Below are 17,666 nucleotides of genomic sequence, written 5' to 3'. Positions count from 1 at the left end.
GGAAACTAAACTCAGCAGTCTTCCAAGCTCTGCGGTCCAGATGGGGCCTGTTCTCTGCGGACCTTTTCACATCCCACCTGGATTACTATGTCCCCAGATACTTCAGCTGGAGACTGGACCTCGGTGCGACAGCGACCTACTTTTTTCTTCAGGATTGGCATCACGAGACCGGATACGAGTTTCCCCATTTGCCATGATCATGCGTCATTTCGCCCCGGTGTGGAGACAATAAGCGAACCTGGTGGTAGTAACCCCGGAGTGGACATCGAAAGTCTGGTATCTAGTTCTTCTGGAACTTTCTTGGGATTTTCTAATCCGTATACCCCTATTTCTGGATCTCCTTCACAATCCAGAGGAGAATCTCCGTCATCTGATCCTGGAAGGTGCTCTGCCTCTTATGGCGTGTAGGGTTACTGGAAATGCTGGAAAATATCAGGACTTTCGTGACAGACTTTGTCCCTCCTCTCTTAAGTTTGGGCTGACAGTGCCTTTAAACAGTATCAATAGGCTTGGTCTCGATGGTTGTGCTGGTGTCACCAAAGATGTTTGCATCCAGTGGGGACCGATGTTGTCCATATTTTGAACTTTCTTTCTTCGTTGTAGCCTGGGGGCCTAGCTTACCTGTCAGTCAATGCATTCAGGTTTATTTTATTTATTTATTTATTTATTTATTTGGAGAGTTTTATATAGCGCGAACCAGACCCTTGCGGGTATCGGAGCGCTTTACAGGGTAAGTGTCTTAGTTACATAGAAACAAGGTAATTAGCATAAAGTTCGCTGATAGACAAGATAGTATAATCATCCTATCGTTGAATACAAGGTATATGATACATCACAAAACGTTCAATGAATTTCCAGCAAAATATAGATACAATATTTAGGATATCTGGCTGGGCAGTGGACATTGTAAATTTCCGAGTAGAGGATACGTTGGGACGCAGAATACCAGTAGCCCCTGCTCAAGTGAATTTAGCCATGAGAAGCGACTTCACTTCTGTTTTTTAAAGATGCAGTAGAGGGATTAAGTCTGGTTTCTGGGGGTAGAGCATTCCAAATTCTGGGCGCCATCCCTGAAAAGGTTCGGTTATATGTTTTCTTCTTGTTGTATCTTTGCGGTTTCAGTAGAAGGTTGTTAGCACTTCTTGAGGATCTGACATCACAAGAGGGCACCAGTTTCTGTGCCAGATAACTGGGTGTATTGTGATGAATGGCCTTATGAGTCATACAAGATATTTTCAAGTAAATTCTGGCTTCAAAGGGTAGCCAATTAAGGGTTTTTAGGTCAGGGGATATGTGGGAGCTTCTTTTGGAGCCAGTGATAAGTCTCGCTGCGGTGTTGATTGAGGCTCTTAGAGGGGCCGTTGCAGCTGTGGGTAGGCCACAGAGAGAAACATTTCCGTAATCCACTCTTGGGATGACTAGAGCTTATACTGCCAGCTTGAAGTCCGTATCCGGCAGGAAAGGTTTCAATTTTCTCAAAGTATTTATCTGAAAGTTTGCTCCCTTTGTTTGCTCTCAGGTTTGCGATCTCGGCTGGTCATACCTATTTCGGCGATCAGCTCATGGGGAAACACCTCTTGGTTCACAAACTGTTACAGTGCATTAGGTTGTTCTTTCCTCCAGAGCCAAAAGTATTCAGCCCTTTGAGACGTAAATAAGTTTCTGAACTTATTCCTGTCCTGGCAGTCCAACAAATACCTCTCAAGGAAATATCAGCCAATCTTACCACCCTCCAATGCCTGCTATTTTGTAGACTAGTTTCGACTGTGAGAGCACTGGATTTTAGCAGGTAGAGTATTTACCCCGGAGGGGTTTACCTTCCATATTTTGCAAAGGACAAAATGTTATTCAAATGTGTTGTCTTACACGTCATTTGCAGATTCCCCACAAGTTACGTGTGGTCCAATGTATCAAAGCATATTAATCTATGATGGAGGAACTCCGCCCACATGGTGAACGACTACTTTTGATTGCCCTCAAGAAGCCATATAAGGCAGTCTCATCCCCTACCATCGCTAGATGGGTTAAATGGGCCATGCAGGAAGCTGGCATTGATACAAAGATATTTGGAGCTCACTCTGTAAGAGGAGCTATGGCATCTTCAGCATTTCTCCTGAGGGTGCGATTGGCGGATATCCTCAACGCTGCAGACTGGTCTTTAAATTCTACTTTTAAAAGGTTCTACTTTAAGCCAGTTCCTAATATCGCCTCATTGGTGATTTATAATCTTTTAACTAGCATAACCCTCGCCTTTGGTCCTGACATAGAATGAAAAACTTCTTAGCTAACTTAATAGAAAGTTTCAATTTTATTATGGGCACTGAAGCAAGGATTAGCCCTCCCAAGAAGCTGGAGCACATTCCTAACCAAGACAGAAAAACATTATCTGGTAAAGAGTTGGTATGCAACTTTTGGTCATAGCTCATATACTATGATGATGCTGTGATTATGTCTACTGTATGGCTTTTGCTGTCTATGATCTCTGAATTTATCTGTTCAGGAATGTGACATCTATCTTCTTTCTTTGGGAAATAATTTGTCTAAATAAGACTGAGGACGTCGGTGACTGGCTTGTATTGCAGGAAGGAAGAGGAGGCAGCAAAAGGATCAGTGGACTATAAATGGGTCCCTGGTTGTTGATTGGTGGACACTTTACTATTTGACGTTTCCCAAGGTTTCATGGGAAATGAAGTCTGTTATATGGTTTAACAAGCATTGGCATAGCCAATCGGTCTCGCCTTTGGGACCTTTAGTGTTTAGCCATGCAACAGTTGATGTTGCACCAAGGATATTGTGCTGAATAACTAAATACTTATAAGGTCCCAAAAGCGAGACCTATTGGCTATGCCAATGCTTGTTGATTTTCTTGCTGCTAAAAGTTAACAAGAGGGCACCAGATTTACACGGTAGAGGCCATGCTAAATACAAGCTGTAATTTCACTGTGTATTTACGAAACAAGAGCAGCCCTTAAGCCCAGGGGAACCTGGGAAATGGCAATTATTCATGAGCAGCGGTTTTCATTGGTATCATTCATGCACAAATGTTATGTTCAGCAAAATCACGGAATGCAATTAATGCCTTACAACTCAATGAAACACACGACCAACACACACCTTTTTTTTCAAAGGCAGGCTTTACATTATCTAACAATCATTGTTACAACATAGAAGCAACAACGTCTGTGATAGATGAAAAATCACAACCAAGACTAACCAAAAAGTAGTGACCGTAATGCAAAATGTTGTGTATATACCAAACAAAGTTTCATAGTAAACAATACCACATAGGTGTACTGTATTTGGTTATCCTATATTGTTGACGGCGTTTGGACCCTCAAAAGATACCAGGGTCTCATGTTAAAATGACTGTTGCAGGGACATATGGGCCATGTTCCTGGTGTGTTAATATGGACTGGTCCGACAGTGTGGTGACACACATGGCAGTTCTCACCGGTGATGATTAGTACATGAATATACGCACTCAGGGATGCTAATGTGCAACTCCTGGGTGTTGAGTAGGTTATTTCAACCAGATACTATGATGGATTGACTCCTTACGTTGTTCGTCATTTGCTTAGCATGATACAGTTCTGCACATATTGGTACCCTTCTGCAGGTGTGGCCTCCACAAAGGAGTTGGGTTCCCACTGGCTGGAGTTTTCGATAGTCCATTTTCAGTCTCAGCCAAAATCAAAGGTGCAGTGACTTGGCTTAGTCTACACTTTCAACTGCAATTAGACCACTTCATCATGACTTGAATGCATTGTTGAGGGGCGTGGGTTCCACTGCCTGGAGCAGACAGCAAGGGGTTATTGGATTCAATAGAAGAATTACATCACATAAATCTCCTGGAGCTCAGATCTGTTAGATTGCAATCCTGCAATGCTGTCTGACTAGACTCACTTGACATTTGCAGTGCAGCATGTTTGCTCTTAGCTGCGACTTGGAGCGCCATCAATGTGTAAACTGCCACTTATCATGCAGTCCCAAACTGCTTCCCTGACCTATCACACCTTATCCTAAACAAACTGACCCTGCCATGAACACGTATGTCGCCAATGTACAAAGTTCTGAAATTTTTTATAGCAGTGTGCGTGTGAAGAGATCTGCATTACGCCCCGCTTACCTCCTGCCATTGAAGGTGCCAACGCGGTCTCTGCTCCTTGTCCCGGGGTGTGAAAAAAAAGCAAGCAGTGCAGAAAGAAAGGTGCGTGTGCCACCTTTGTTAAACTGAAAGAACGCTGAAAATAAACAAAAGAAGTGCCCGCCATTACTCAGGCAGCAGCGCCACTGCTGAAGTGCGAGTGCGGAGCTGGGGGAAATAAAACCTGATTAATTCAAATACAAGGAAGCCTACTGTGAGGAAAAAAGCTGTGGCTGCCATGGTTTGTATTGCACCCGTGTTAGGAGTGACGTGCAGTGCTTTACAAAAGCAGGCTCCAGCTGTGAAGACAAGCAGCAGCTGTTTTGAAGCACTCGTGCTTGTGCTGGCATCCACTTTGCGGGAGCGAGCAGCGGCAGCACGAGAGCCATATGTCTTCAATTAGCACGCGCACCGCTGCTCGCTCCCGCAAGGTGGATGCCAGCACAAGCACGAGTGTGCTTGAAAAGGAGCAGACCGATTTCTAAAGGTCATCTCCTAGGGCAGCGCATGCGCGTTTCATAGGCGAGACCTAAAAATGGCTGCTGAAAAATAAAGTGAAGACAGTTAAGGCATAATCCTCGTCTCAATGTCCTTAATAGAATTGAAACTTTCTATTGCGTTAGCTAGGACATTTTTCATTCTTGGCTCTCCTCCTCCACACAATTAATTTGTTTAGTACCCCATCTCTACAAACTCTTGTGAATTGCCCTCTTTTATTGCCCGTTTTAGAAATAACCTGTCTTCCTTAACAGTTAATGTTATTTTCAAGGTGGTTGCTACAGCCACAATGAAAGCATTTGCATTTGTTCGTTTCAGGCACTAGTTTTATCCTATTACTTGACAAGGATCTTACTTTATTTACTTCATTGGTGGAGTCGTCTATACCAATTTCTGAACCTTGTTCAGAAGGAATTTTCATTTCTTTTATGCAAAAAGCAGTGTGTTCAATAGATTTCGCAATCTATATAGCTTCCTGTAAGCCTGGAATTTTGCTATCAATTTTCCTTGCATCCTTTCATTGTTGGTACATCATACCAATTGATCCCTTATTAAGCAGTCATTTAATTCACTAACATCACACAACCTTTGACCCTTAGTACAGTAATATAATTAGTGCCACTTTCTGGTTTCCCTTGTAACCTACTAAAAATGTGTGCCTTTCCAAAAGCACATTTATTTTATCACCCATAGGGGCCTATAGTTTTAGAAACCTAACTTCTGTAGTAGGGGATATCTGTGTATAGTCAAAATCATGTGAATAGTCCCGCCCATGTGCGTGGACCCGGGAGCAATCGAAATAGTCTCTTAAGAGAAAATAAAGACAAATAATGCAGCCTGAAATAAACAAGGCTACTCTGGCCAGTACTTCATCCTGAAGTGAAAAAGTATAGCCAGATAACACTGAAATGTAAACATTTTGATAAGTTTCACATGTAGGAAAGTGGCTCTATATATAATGTTCCCAAATAGGTACAGTGTGTATAGAGTCCACAGTCCCCAGAGGTTTGGCAGAGGCTAAAGTTAGATATAACCTTACTCTCTAAAGTGGTAGCTTGGTCGAGCAGTAAGGCAGTATCAGAGGACAGTGTAAAGCATTTGTTGTACACACTCAGTCAGCAAATGGTCACACACACTCAAGAACTGAACTCTAGGCCAGTGGTTTGTATACAAAATATATGGTTGTTTTATTTCAGAACCAACAATAGGTATCAAAAATATACTTTCTCAGAATGAGATGCTTTTGTTATATACTTTGCAAAAGACAATTGACTTGTAATGCAATAGTTGCAGTTTGTTGCAATAGGCAACACAATTTCAAACACAATAATACATTGAGCTCAATGGGAATTTTAAGTTTTATGCAATTGATTACTCTCTGGATTACTTTTCTAACTCCAGGACTGGATCCTAGATTCAGTCCTGGGACAGTTCTTGGAAACAAGTGAACAAATACTTTTTAGTTACTGTTGTGATTTTAATCAATCTTTTGCTATTTCAAAAGGTGACACTTAGCAACTTTTTCTAATCAAATTACTAATGTTATCCTATGGAAGGAAATTCACTTAGCAGGTAAGTGGGGTTATGGTTACTTTTTCTAGGCCAGTGTTGGATCCTAGATCCAGCACTAGTGTACCACCTGTAAGCAGTTGAGAAACTGCGTTTAAGTTACACCGGCGATTTTTAAAGAATATTTATAAGTTTGCAAAATCGACAGAGGAAATTTCACAGACAAACAGTCAATGGTTTCCTATGGGAGAAAATTCAAGTTAAGGGTAAAGTATGTTCTCGTTACTTTTGTAATCCAGTGCTGGGCTCCTAGGCTCAGTACTGGGGCATCTATCTAAAACAGGTAAGTAATTACATTTTCACAGTTGGTACGATTTTTAAGGAATATTTGTAGTTTGCAAAAATCGTCACGTAGGAGAAATTTGACTGAAAAACAGTCAGTGGTTTCCTATGGGAGAAAATTGAGTCCATGGTAAGTACGGTTGTAAGTACTTTTCAGGGTCAGTGCTGGGCACCAAGATCCAGCACTGGGATCTCTCCTAATAGCAGGTGAGTATTTCCGTTTTCGTTACTCGTTGATTTTAGGTGAATATTTTAAAGTTTAGAAACTCCACACTAAGAAGAAATTTCAAGAGGAACCAGTCAACGTTACCATTTGGAAGAAAAGTGAGTTATCGACTTTTGGGTAAGTACTCGACTGGCAGAGTTAAGGTTCTGGGCATAGACTCAGGGGTCTCCCAGGGTAAGGTAAGTAAGTTGTTACACAGTTGTTGGCACTGGGGCGGCTGGGTGCAGAGTGAGTTAGGCCCAATGTTATCCTATGGGAGGCAGGGGGCCCTTGGTTGGGGGCTGCTGACTAGCAGGCCACGCGGCTGGGGGAGCTGGGCTCCTGGTCACTTGCTCATGGCAAATGGGGAAGTAGGTAGGAGTAGAAGTTACTGCCAGGGCCACTCGGGCGGCTTTGTGCAGGGTGCTTTTGCGCCTTCGGGCGCTCAATGGATTGCTATGGAAAAGCTCAAGGACGAACAAAGGCTGCAAGCTCGGGGACGAAGATTCTTCAGGTGCCGCCACCACCACTTCAAGAGGTAAGTTGGGTAGTTGGAGGATAGGTAGGTACCCTGGAGTCTGGCACAGGGGGCCGCAGGGTGCCTATTGGTGTCGGGAAATCTTACCCTCTGTTGATCGCGGTTGGGGTGGGGTCCCTGGTTCTGAGGCTGCAGGCGTCACCAGGAACGTCGAGGGGGGTCCTTAGGTGCCGGATTTAGGGTCACAGTCGCCGGGGGGATGTCCTCGGGGTCTTTGTCCACTCCGGCACAGGCCAGGCTTGGCGGGTGCAGTATGTGCAGGGTTCGTGGTTCCGGGCTGATGCCAGGGGTTAGATACTTGCTTTGAGCAGAGCCACTGCTCATGGGAGTCCCAGGTGCTCAGAGTCACAAGGTAGCCAGGTCCTCCGGGGTTTGTGAGGTTGCTGGCCACAGGAGGTGCCGTTATTTAGCAGGAGCAGGTTCGAGGGTCGACAGGCCGGTAGGGCTGGGGCCAAAGCAGTTGGTGTCTTCCTCTTCTTAGCAGCTGCATGGCAGGTCTTCTTTCTTCTTGATCTTCTTTGCTGTTTTAGGATCTGGAATCTGAGGAAGGAAGGTTCAGGGTGCCCCTGAATACTAAATTTAGGGGCGTTACAGGTAGGTAAAGGGAAGGGACCACTGGGTCCCTGTCCTGGGGTGGGTACACCCCCTATCCTACCACTCGACTGTGGGAGGGGGGCAGTGGCCTAGTCCTGATTGGGTAGGGCTTCCTATCTTCAAGATGGCGACGGCCCGGAGATGTGCTTCACCTCGCCTCTCCCACCTGTAAATTGATACTTGTATAGCGCACTACTCACCCGCAAGGGTCTCAAGGCGCTTGTACGAATACCGCTGTGGAACCCATCCTGGCTTTCCCTGTGAGGCGTCCACTCCTGGGCACCCCCAAGGTGGAGGCCAGGCATCCTTAGCGTTGTGGGGGCCGTTGTGGAGATTAAGCAAGCTATTGCCCAGAGTTGCAGAGTGGGACTCCATGATTGGAATGGCACCAAAGCGAGAATTATCAGGTCCGTGGAATTTTTTGAGCCCAAGACCCGCCGAGGCGGGGAATTGAACCCTGGTCCCGGGCTAGACCTCTGCATCAGGGTCTGCCGCTCTAATCATTGAGCCACACTTCTCCACCTGAGGGGTGGGGTTGGCAGGGCTGGCACATCCCCTGTCCTTACTTGGAGTTTCCGGCCCGTCTTCCCGCCAGAGTGGAGGACAGAAACGGTGGGGGCCAGTTGCTGGGTTCAGCAAGTAGCCTGGAGCATCTCACAAAGGCGGCATGCCTTTGAAGCTTCCCCCTGCCCATCCTGGGGGGGGAGACCTAGCACCTCGCCCAGGATGTGCATTGTTGCAGGCCCAGGGGAGCGGTGGTCTCTCCATCCAGGGGTCCAGCAACATGTCTGCTGTGTGGCAGCCTAGGTAGCCTCTCAGACAAGACGTGGATTGTAGGTTAGGTTTCAGGGGGCATCTCTAAGATGCCCTCTGTAGTGCTTTGTAGATTAAATCCCACACTGGCATCAGTGCGGGTTTAATGTGCTAAGAAGTTTGATACCAAACTTCTCAGTCTTCAGTGTTGCCATTATGGTGCTGTGGAGTTAATGTTTGACGAGCTCCCAGCACCATATACTCTTAAATGGCAGCTCTGCACTTACAGTGCCCAGGAATGGACCTGGGTACTGTAGGGGCACAGGGCTCCTGTGCCCACACCACTGGCATAGGGCACCCAGCTAGAGAGGTGGCTAATGTATGCCAGGGCAGTGTAGGTTGTGGGCATGGCACACAGGGATGTGTGCCATGTCGACTTTGTTTTGTCTTGTACCCAGACACTCAGCCTGCAAGGGCAATGTGTTTGTGTTAGGGTACATGGCCTCTAAGGGTGGCACAATAAGTGCTGCAGCCCTTAGAGGCCTTCCCTGGTCTCAAGGCCCTGGGTACCTAGGGTACCATTTACCTGGGGCTGACATGTGGCCAGGGTTTGCCAATTTGGGTTTTAGGTTTTAGGGAAGGAACATAGGCCCTGGGCACCTGATTGGCAGGAGTCCAGGGCACACTCAGTCAAAGTACATTCAGCAAAAAGTGGGGGCATACCATGTAAGAAAGATGGCACTTTCTCACATCACACATAGAGAAACTCCCCTTCACAAAAATCTTTTGTCATGATAGAGAGGAAGGGTTGGACAGACAAGCCCCCATAGGCTGCCATTATGTGTCTGTAAAAGGATACCGTGCCTTTAAGGAACCTTCCAGAGACCCTCGGTATCCCATGATGCACAGCCAAAGGCTAGTTACTTTCAGTTCTTTTTTCCGGCTCCTGCTAGCAGGACCCTGGAGCATTGAGCTCTACCTTTAGTGGTATATCTTCAAATATTTGAGCTTTTTTGAGTGCTTCACTTGACGTCAGAGGCCTTCACCTTCCTTTTGCTGTCTTTTTGGGGCAATTTAGCCACTTTTTTCTTGTCAAAATGCCATCTTTATTTGACAAGTGCTCAGAATGTGGAAGGAAGAAGGCCAAGTAGGACTCTCAGGGTTTGTATACTCTATCTTCCGTCATCTCATGTTCCTGACTCCTGTGTCATCTGCAAGTCATTTTCCAGGAGGACCCTGCGTGACACGGAGAAGATTAGTCTTCAAGGCCTGGAGCAGAGAAGACAGCAGGCTGCAGGTGGGACATCTGGGCATGGAGAGAGCCTTTCCTCTTCCACAACCCATGCGTCGGCCTCTGGGTGGCTCCCCAGTCGAAAGAAGGCTCATAAACGACGCAGGTCCCGGTCGAAGGCGACAACGTCGATGTCGAGGCCAGGTATGACTACCATATGCTCCCCGTCGACCCAGGGCTCTGGGTCTAAACGACGTTGAAGTTAACGTCGAGGGTAAGGACGTCGAGACCTCGGTCGAGGACTTCACATACGACGTCGACACATCATCGCTGTCGATCTGAGTCCAGTAGGCATCTGCGCACGCCATCGAGGCGACTTCGCCGTCGACACGCAGGTCGCCGTCGACGAGAAGATCAACGCCGTTGAGGGGAAAGTCGACGTCGAGAAGAAAGTCGTCATCTAGGAGAAAGTCGACGTCGAGAAGAAAGTCGACATCGAGAAGCCATCGGAGCTCGTCGTCGAGAAGCCCGTCACCCTCTGCGGTCAGCATCTCCATGTCTGGGAGTTCAAGGTCAAGACGGCGTCGACGTTCACCTTCCAGGGGCACCGCTTCCAGAGCTTCCGCTTCGAAGCCTGCCCGCAAGCGGAGGAGGACGATTCATACTTCGGACTTTGAGTACTCCAGGACCTATTCTCCGACCAGGTCACCGGAATCAGCTCCGCCTGTGGCTCCTCGTCAGTTGCCGCTGCAACCTAGGACGCCGCCTACTCCTCCTCGACGCCTCCACCTCCGCCGGCTCCACCTTTGCCAGTGGTCCCGGCGGTGCCAAGAAGGCCAAGATTTCGATCCCGGCCGAGACATCGCTCTCGTAGCCGGCACTGGTCTTCAACCAGATAACGCCGTCGTCATCGTCACGAGCGGCCACGTTCCGGGTATACTAGGGACATGGAGTCCTCTAGTGCAGGAAGATATTCGCCAACTTTGTCGGATTCCCCACCTCCGAGGGTGTCACCGGTCGATGACATTATCACGTTTCAGGAGGTTCTGGTAAGCGGAGCGGCGAAACTGGGCATTGCACAGTCCGTGCCTACCCCGTCCACGTCTGTGATCTTTGAGACGCTACAACGGAAGCAAATCTCTTGTCTTCTGCTTCCTCTGGTACCCGATTTGGAGGAACCGGCGATGGAGTTGTTCCTGACGCCTGCCTCGGTGAAGTCGGCTCCCTCGAGACTTCAAAAGAAATACAGACCCCCGGACATGGACTCTGCATTCCTGCGGGTGGATCCCCCTCCGGATTCAGTTATAGTGAATGTCCACCAGACAAGGAAAGCCATAGACTTGATTCTGCGGGGAGAAAAGTCTGCAGCGTTGCAGCCACTTCAATGAAGGCAGCGAACTCGACGGCTCTTTTGGGCCGGTATGATCGCTCCTTGTGGGAGTCTCTTCAACAGTTCGCGGAACTCCTGCCTAGAGACAACGCGAGGACTTTCAAGAGGTTCTCAATGAGAGTCTGATTGTCTCCAATCAGATCACCAGTGCGGCTGCGGACACCTCTCTCCTGGCAGCTCAAGGATATTGTCATGGTGTGACTGCGGCGCCATTCATGGTTGCGTCTCACCTCCCTGAAACCGGAGGCCCAGCAACGTATCGCTAACCTGCCATTCTCGGGTTCCACCCTCTTTGGTTCCCATGTGGACGAGGAAATGGCTCGTATGAAGGTGGAGGTTGAGACCCTCAAGGCTGTTGGCTTGGTGAAGCGCAAGGAACAGAGTAAGAGTTTCCGCCCCTACCAGTGGCGATACTGTTCCCAACGCGGACAGGGACGTCAGGCTGGCCAAAAGCAGCAGTTTCAGCAGCAGCCTTTTCAGAGACGCAGGGGCAACCAGCAGTCCACATCGGGGAACAAGGGCCCCGCTGGTTCTAAGCCCTGAGGGATTACTTCCCCCTCTTCTGTTACCCACTCTGGTTGGGGGAAGCATCCAAAATTACCTGGCAGAGTGGAGAAAAATAACTCTGGACAAGTGGGTGCTGAATATTGTTCACAGTGGATACTGTCTACGTTTCATCAGTCCTCCTCCATCTATTCCACCAGTTCGTTCACAATACCTGTTGCGCGAACTTCAAGTGGAGGCCGATACCCTGTGAAGAAAAAGGGCGATAGAACAGGTTCCTCCTCCTCCAAGGGGAAAGGGTCAATACTCCAGGTTCTTTCTGGTGCGCAAAAAGGACAAAAACGAATTCAGGCCCATTCTCGATTTGCGGCAAGCAAACAAATGGATTCGCGGAGAAAAGTTCCGGATGCTGTCCCTGCACCAGATTTACCCTCCGCTGCATCAAGGGGACTGGCTATGCGCCATAGATCTGCAAGACGCGTACTTCCATGTACCCATTACAAGGAAGCATCGGAAGTTCCTGCGGTTCCTAGTCGGCACCAATCACTACCAATATACAGTGCTTCCATTCGGCCTGAAGTCTGCGCCCAGGACTTTTTCAAAGTGCATGGCGGTGGTTGCAGCGCACCTGAGGAAGAACAAGGTGTTCGTCTATCCGTACCTGGACGACTGGCTGATCAAAGCCTCCATGCTTCAGGAAGCGCAGCTACATTTCAACAGGACGGCTGTTCTGTTGAACCAATTGGGGCTTCACATCAACATGTCAAAGTCTGTCTCGATTCCTGTTCAGTGTCTACAGTACCAGGGAACCTCCATCGATACACTCCAGGCAAGCGTGTGTCCTTCAGAGGAGCGACGCTTATCGATCCTTCGGAAGGCTCAGACTCTCATGTCCGTTCCTTCTGCGACGGTGAGGACGGTGTCCTCTCTCCTGGGTTTGATGGCCTCTTGCATCTTTCTCACTCCACATGCGGCCTTTGCAGGAATGTCTAGAGGATCAGTGGGACCAAAAACGAGGGAACTGGCAGGACAGCATCCAACTGTCGCAACATGCTGCCCAGTCCCTGAAGTGGTGGTGTTCACCTCACAATCTCATCAGAGGGATTCCGTTCCACAAAGAGATACCGACTCAAACCATTGTGACAGATACGGCTGGGGAGCACATTCGGAACACCTTCAAATACAAGGGACGTGGTCCCAGACGGAGTCTACGTATCACATCAACTTTCTGGAACTCCGAGCAGTTCACTTGGTGCTGAAAGCCTTCCAGCCATCGTTCCACACCAGTTCCCTGCTTGTACAGACGGAAAACACAACAACAATGTATTACCTCAACAAGCAGGGGGGCTCAAGATCGCGCACACTTTCTCGGGAGGCGCAGACGATCTGGAACTGGCTGCTGGCCAGGGGCCTGACGATCACGGCGACTCATCTGCCAGGTGTGCAGAATGCTCAGGCAGACGCGCTCAGCAGGCTTGTTCAAGAAAATCACGAATGGGTCTTAAACGACGAGGTGTTAAGGGACATCTTCGCAAGGTGGGGCACTCCAGACATCGATCTGTTTGCCACCAAAGAAAACAGCAGATACCGAGACTTCGCCTCCAGGTTTTACCAACCGGGGACGCTGGGGAATGCACTGTCGATCAACTAGTCGAACAGCTTTCTCTACGCTTTTCCACCCATTCCCCTGAATGAGTGTTGATCAAACTGTCCCAGTCCAGGGCCAGGATGATCCTCATTGCTCCGGAATGGCCTCGGAAGTGTTTGTTCACCGACCTCCTACACCGGTCTCTCCTGCCGCATCTTCGACTTCCGTGTCGGCCGGACCTTCTCACGAAGTTCGGAGGGCAGATGGTGCATCCCAACCTCTCGTCGTTGAGTTTGGCAGCATCGCTCCTGAGCTTGTGCAGTATGGACATTTAAATCTGCCTTAGAACTGCATGGAAATATTAAAAGAGGCAAAAAAGACCGTCTACAAGGACTTCCTAGGCATACAAATGGAAGAGATTCTGCATTTGGTGCACGTATAAGGGTGCAGACCCTACATCCTGCAAGGAGGATGTCATCCTCCCATACTTACTGCATTTGGCTCAATCTGGCCTTAACTTTCATTCCATTAAGGTTCACCTAGCAGCTTTAACTGTGTATAGGAAATGTTCTTCACAAACTTCCTTTTTCCAAATCCCAGTCATCAAAGATTTTCTAGAAGGTTTGAAGGTGTTTCCTCCCATTAGGCGTCCTTCGCCTCCGTCGGAGCTTAATGTGGTGCTGTCTAGACTAATGAAAGAGCCTTTTGAGCCTATTCATAAGGCTTCGCTACAGCATCTATCCTGGAAGGCAGCTTTCCTTGTAGCTATAACATCGGCTCGCAGGGTGAGTGAGATCCAAGCTCTTTGTTGCCAAGAGCCCTATACTGTGTTTCATGCATCTAAAGTTGTCATGAGAACTCACCCAAAGTTTCTTCCTAAGGTGGTGTCCGATTTCCATGTGAATCAAACGATCACGTTGCCCACATTTTTTCAGCATCCTTCCTCTCCGACGGAGAGGTCCCTTCATTCCCTCGATGTGAGAAGGGTGTTGAAATTCTACTTAGATAAGACTAAATAGATTCGTAGATCAGATCAATTATTTGTTAATTATGGATTGGTGGTCAGGACTGGTCTTGCTACCTCTAAACAGTCCATCTCTAGGTGGATTGTGTCCTGTATTCAACTGTGTTACCAGAAAGCTAACAAGACTCTAGGGGGTAAGTCTAAGGCTCACTCTACCAGAGGTAAAGCTGCTACAGCGGCTTTGCTGCGCAATGTCCCCATTGCAGACATCTGTAGGGCTGCCACTTGGAAGTCAGTCCATACCTTTGCTAAACACTACTGCCTGGACTCTGATGCCAGGGCAGATGCTCACGTTGGGCAGGCTTCGCTGAGAAATGTATTTTCACAGTAGTGGTGCTGTCTGTTTCTTCCACCGCTGGGTTTGGTTTGTGGGGATGGGCTTGCCATTCTATTCACATGATTATGACTATACACAGAGATCCCCTACTACAGAAGGAGTAGTTTCTTACCTGTAACTCCAGTTCTGTAGTAGTGGTATCTCTGTTATAGTCATAAGCAACCTGCCCTCCTCCCGGTGGATAAAACGATAATATCCTGAATGCTACAGGCCTGGCTTTATACACCTTCAAAAAGAACTGAAAGTAACAAGCCTTTGGCTGTGCATCATGGGATACCGAGGGTCTCTGGAGGGTTCCTTAAAGGCACGGTATCCTTTTACAGACACACAATGGCAGCCTATGGGGGCTTGTCTGTCCAATCCTTCCTCTCATGACAAAGGATTTTTGTGAAGGGGAGTTTCTCTATGTGTGAAACTTAGCAAAATGTTTACATTTCAGTGTTATCTGGCTATCCTTTTTCACTTCAGGATGAAGTACTGGCCAGAGTAGCCTTGTTTATTTCAGGTTGCATTATTTGTCTTTATTTTCTCTTAAGTGTCTATGCAGGGTTGCAGAAGAGGACAACTTAAGAGACTATTTTGATTGCTCCAGGGTCCACGCACATGGGCGGGACTATTCACATGATTACGACTATAGCAGAGATACCCCTACTAAAGAACTGGAGTTACAGGTAAGAAACGACTCCTTTATTCACATCCAAATCTCCTTTCTCTCCTTCTGGTGAGTGTATAGGTTCTGGTTATGAGATATTACGCCCTTGGATTCCTAACTTGTTTAATAGAAGGATTTTTTCTGAATGCACAACTCTTTTTTCCCACCCCCCTATGGCAATAAGGTACGATTCGAATAGCTTAACCCATTCCTTCCAAGGTAGAGAAGGGTCACCAACATCATTTAAAAAAGGAGGTTGGGTCATGCTTGCAGTACCATATGATGTATCATATGAACCTTGTAGATCACAGAATGCTCTCCTATAACTGAATACAAAATAATTTCATGCAGCACCTTACCTGTAATAACAACTTTAACTACTACTCACTATCATGCAGAGTAAACCAATATAATAAAACAGACTGTAGACCTAAAAGGCGTGCCAAAATATCAAACTCGGATCACATATACAGAACAACCGAGATATATGTAAACAATGTTATGGTGGAATACGTTTAGATGATCTGTGCATGATCTATTAAAGTATGTACAGCAGTAATATCCTGTAATTAATATTATTCATATTTTGCAGTGGCATTGATATTATAGTAATACTCTCTTAATGCCAAGTTGATCTGTAGAAATTGAGTAATTACACTCTATTGCCTTATTTAAACCACCATAAAGGCAACTTCCAAAGTAGAGATGTACTTCTGTATGACCTAAAATAAACCAGCCATACAGGCTGTAGTGGTGAAATAGTATACTTGATGGTGTAGAAGGTCAGTAACCCATAGGCTGCCACTGATGTGCAGTTCCTCTATTTTCATCCATACCAAAATCTTGTTCAGTCATTTGATATATTCTGTTGTGTTGAATACAGCCGCGCACATGGCTGAAGATAACCAGCACTGAGGACCAATGATCTTGAGCTTTACTAATTAGGTAGACGGCTGAAAACTCTTCAGCTCCTCCTAGAATATTTGACAAAGAAGCGGATGGCAGAGATTTCCGTTTGAGGCACGCCTGCTAGGCAAACTCTACACCTATGGAATGCCTCCTCCTGCCGGCCAAACTGTAACCAGTGCATCACTTTTAAGGAACCCCTTAAAAAGTCATTCACGGGCAGGGTAATTCTGTTTAGCCCGCAAGCTGTCCCTCGCCCATGCATTTATTTTTTATTTTATTTTAGCGATTTCTAGAGCGCCTGGTGACCCAAGGACATCCCCGCGCTATGTGACTTGAAATCCTGTTGAGGGGGAAGAGAGGGAGGGGAGAGCAACAGAAGGAAAAGCTGTTAGCCATCAGACCGTCATAGGAACATGTGAGGCGTCTCCGATGGTGATCATGAAGTACTTCCTTCACAGTGCTGTCAACGATGCCCATGTTTTCTTCTCTCTGTAGTGCAGATCATTAGATTTAGATTTCAATCTCTGCAAGTGCTGAAGTATTCTTGAAAAGCTTTTCAGAGAGGGGAGGAGACTTAGGTTGTCCCCTTCGCATCTTGAAATTCCGGCCAATGTAATAATGAAGAAACGTCAAGGTAAGTAAAAAAATGCTTTATACCAACGTCTCCTAGGCACTCACTGACAGAAAAATGCTCCTAACAACCTTAGCATTCTAAATGGTTAGAATGTTCCATTACAGGATGGGTAATGGGAAATTAGAATGGATTAGCTTAAAATATAACATTTATCGACAACCTACCATTATCTTATTATCTTAAAGTGGCATCATTTGTGGTTTTCTCTATTGCTTTAAGATTTTTGATGGACACATATACAAATGAACTTTCTGTAAAACACCGCTAATTCCTATGTATGTCACCCCTGCAAATTGTAATATTACTCATGAGATATTGCAAAATTAGCCATTTGTAAAGTGTGCCCCCCCCCCCTCCCCCCGCTCATCGGTGTTTTGGTTACCCTTTACCAAGAGTTCAAATAAATGAATTCAAGATACTTCAAAGGGTATATGAGAGATTTATGCACAGAGCATTTGTCAAAGCAAATGTGGGTTTTATTTTTGTTTTTTGAAACTGCATAGAGAATGTTCTTTCATGGTGCTCCCTCCCCCATATTCTTACGGTTGTACTCCTTTGCACCAGGTGAAAGCAGCATCCTTTGTTGTGCTCTGCAATCAGACCCTTCATCTTACAGCAATATAGTGCTTAGGCCAAGAATTCGAGGCATCTCATTTTTTTTTCTTTGGAAATAAATTCAGAAATGCAGCTGAAAAGGACTGTGCTGCAGTATTTAACATACTGAACATTCACTTTATAGGGGGGCGACTTTTGTGAAACTTTATATTCATTACTGAGAGCACAGCGCAGACAATGACTGGGATGTTACAAGTTT

At 46.7% G+C, this 17,666-nt stretch overlaps 1 protein-coding gene across 15 annotated transcripts in view; it reads left to right on the top strand.

Moving 5' to 3' along the window:
- The window catches only part of MIB2 (MIB E3 ubiquitin protein ligase 2), a 325,069-nt gene that overhangs the window by 189,018 nt on the left and 118,385 nt on the right, over positions 1 to 17,666 (top strand). For 8 of the 15 annotated variants that reach the window (XM_085609505.1, XM_085609503.1, XM_085609508.1 and 5 more), the window contains one exon: positions 15,194 to 15,328. The exons of the other annotated variants lie outside the window; for them this stretch is intronic. In XM_085609505.1, coding sequence (XP_085465631.1) covers positions 15,194 to 15,328 — 135 coding nt within the window. The remainder of the gene's footprint in view (positions 1 to 15,193; positions 15,329 to 17,666) is intronic. 15 annotated transcript variants of the gene reach the window in all.

This window comes from Triturus cristatus, chromosome 1_2, assembly GCF_964204655.1.
Source record: "Triturus cristatus chromosome 1_2, aTriCri1.1, whole genome shotgun sequence".
NCBI classification, from domain to species: domain Eukaryota; kingdom Metazoa; phylum Chordata; class Amphibia; order Caudata; family Salamandridae; genus Triturus; species Triturus cristatus.
The sequence above is the reverse complement of the archived record's forward strand: the minus strand, read 5'-3'. Positions and strand labels throughout refer to the sequence as shown.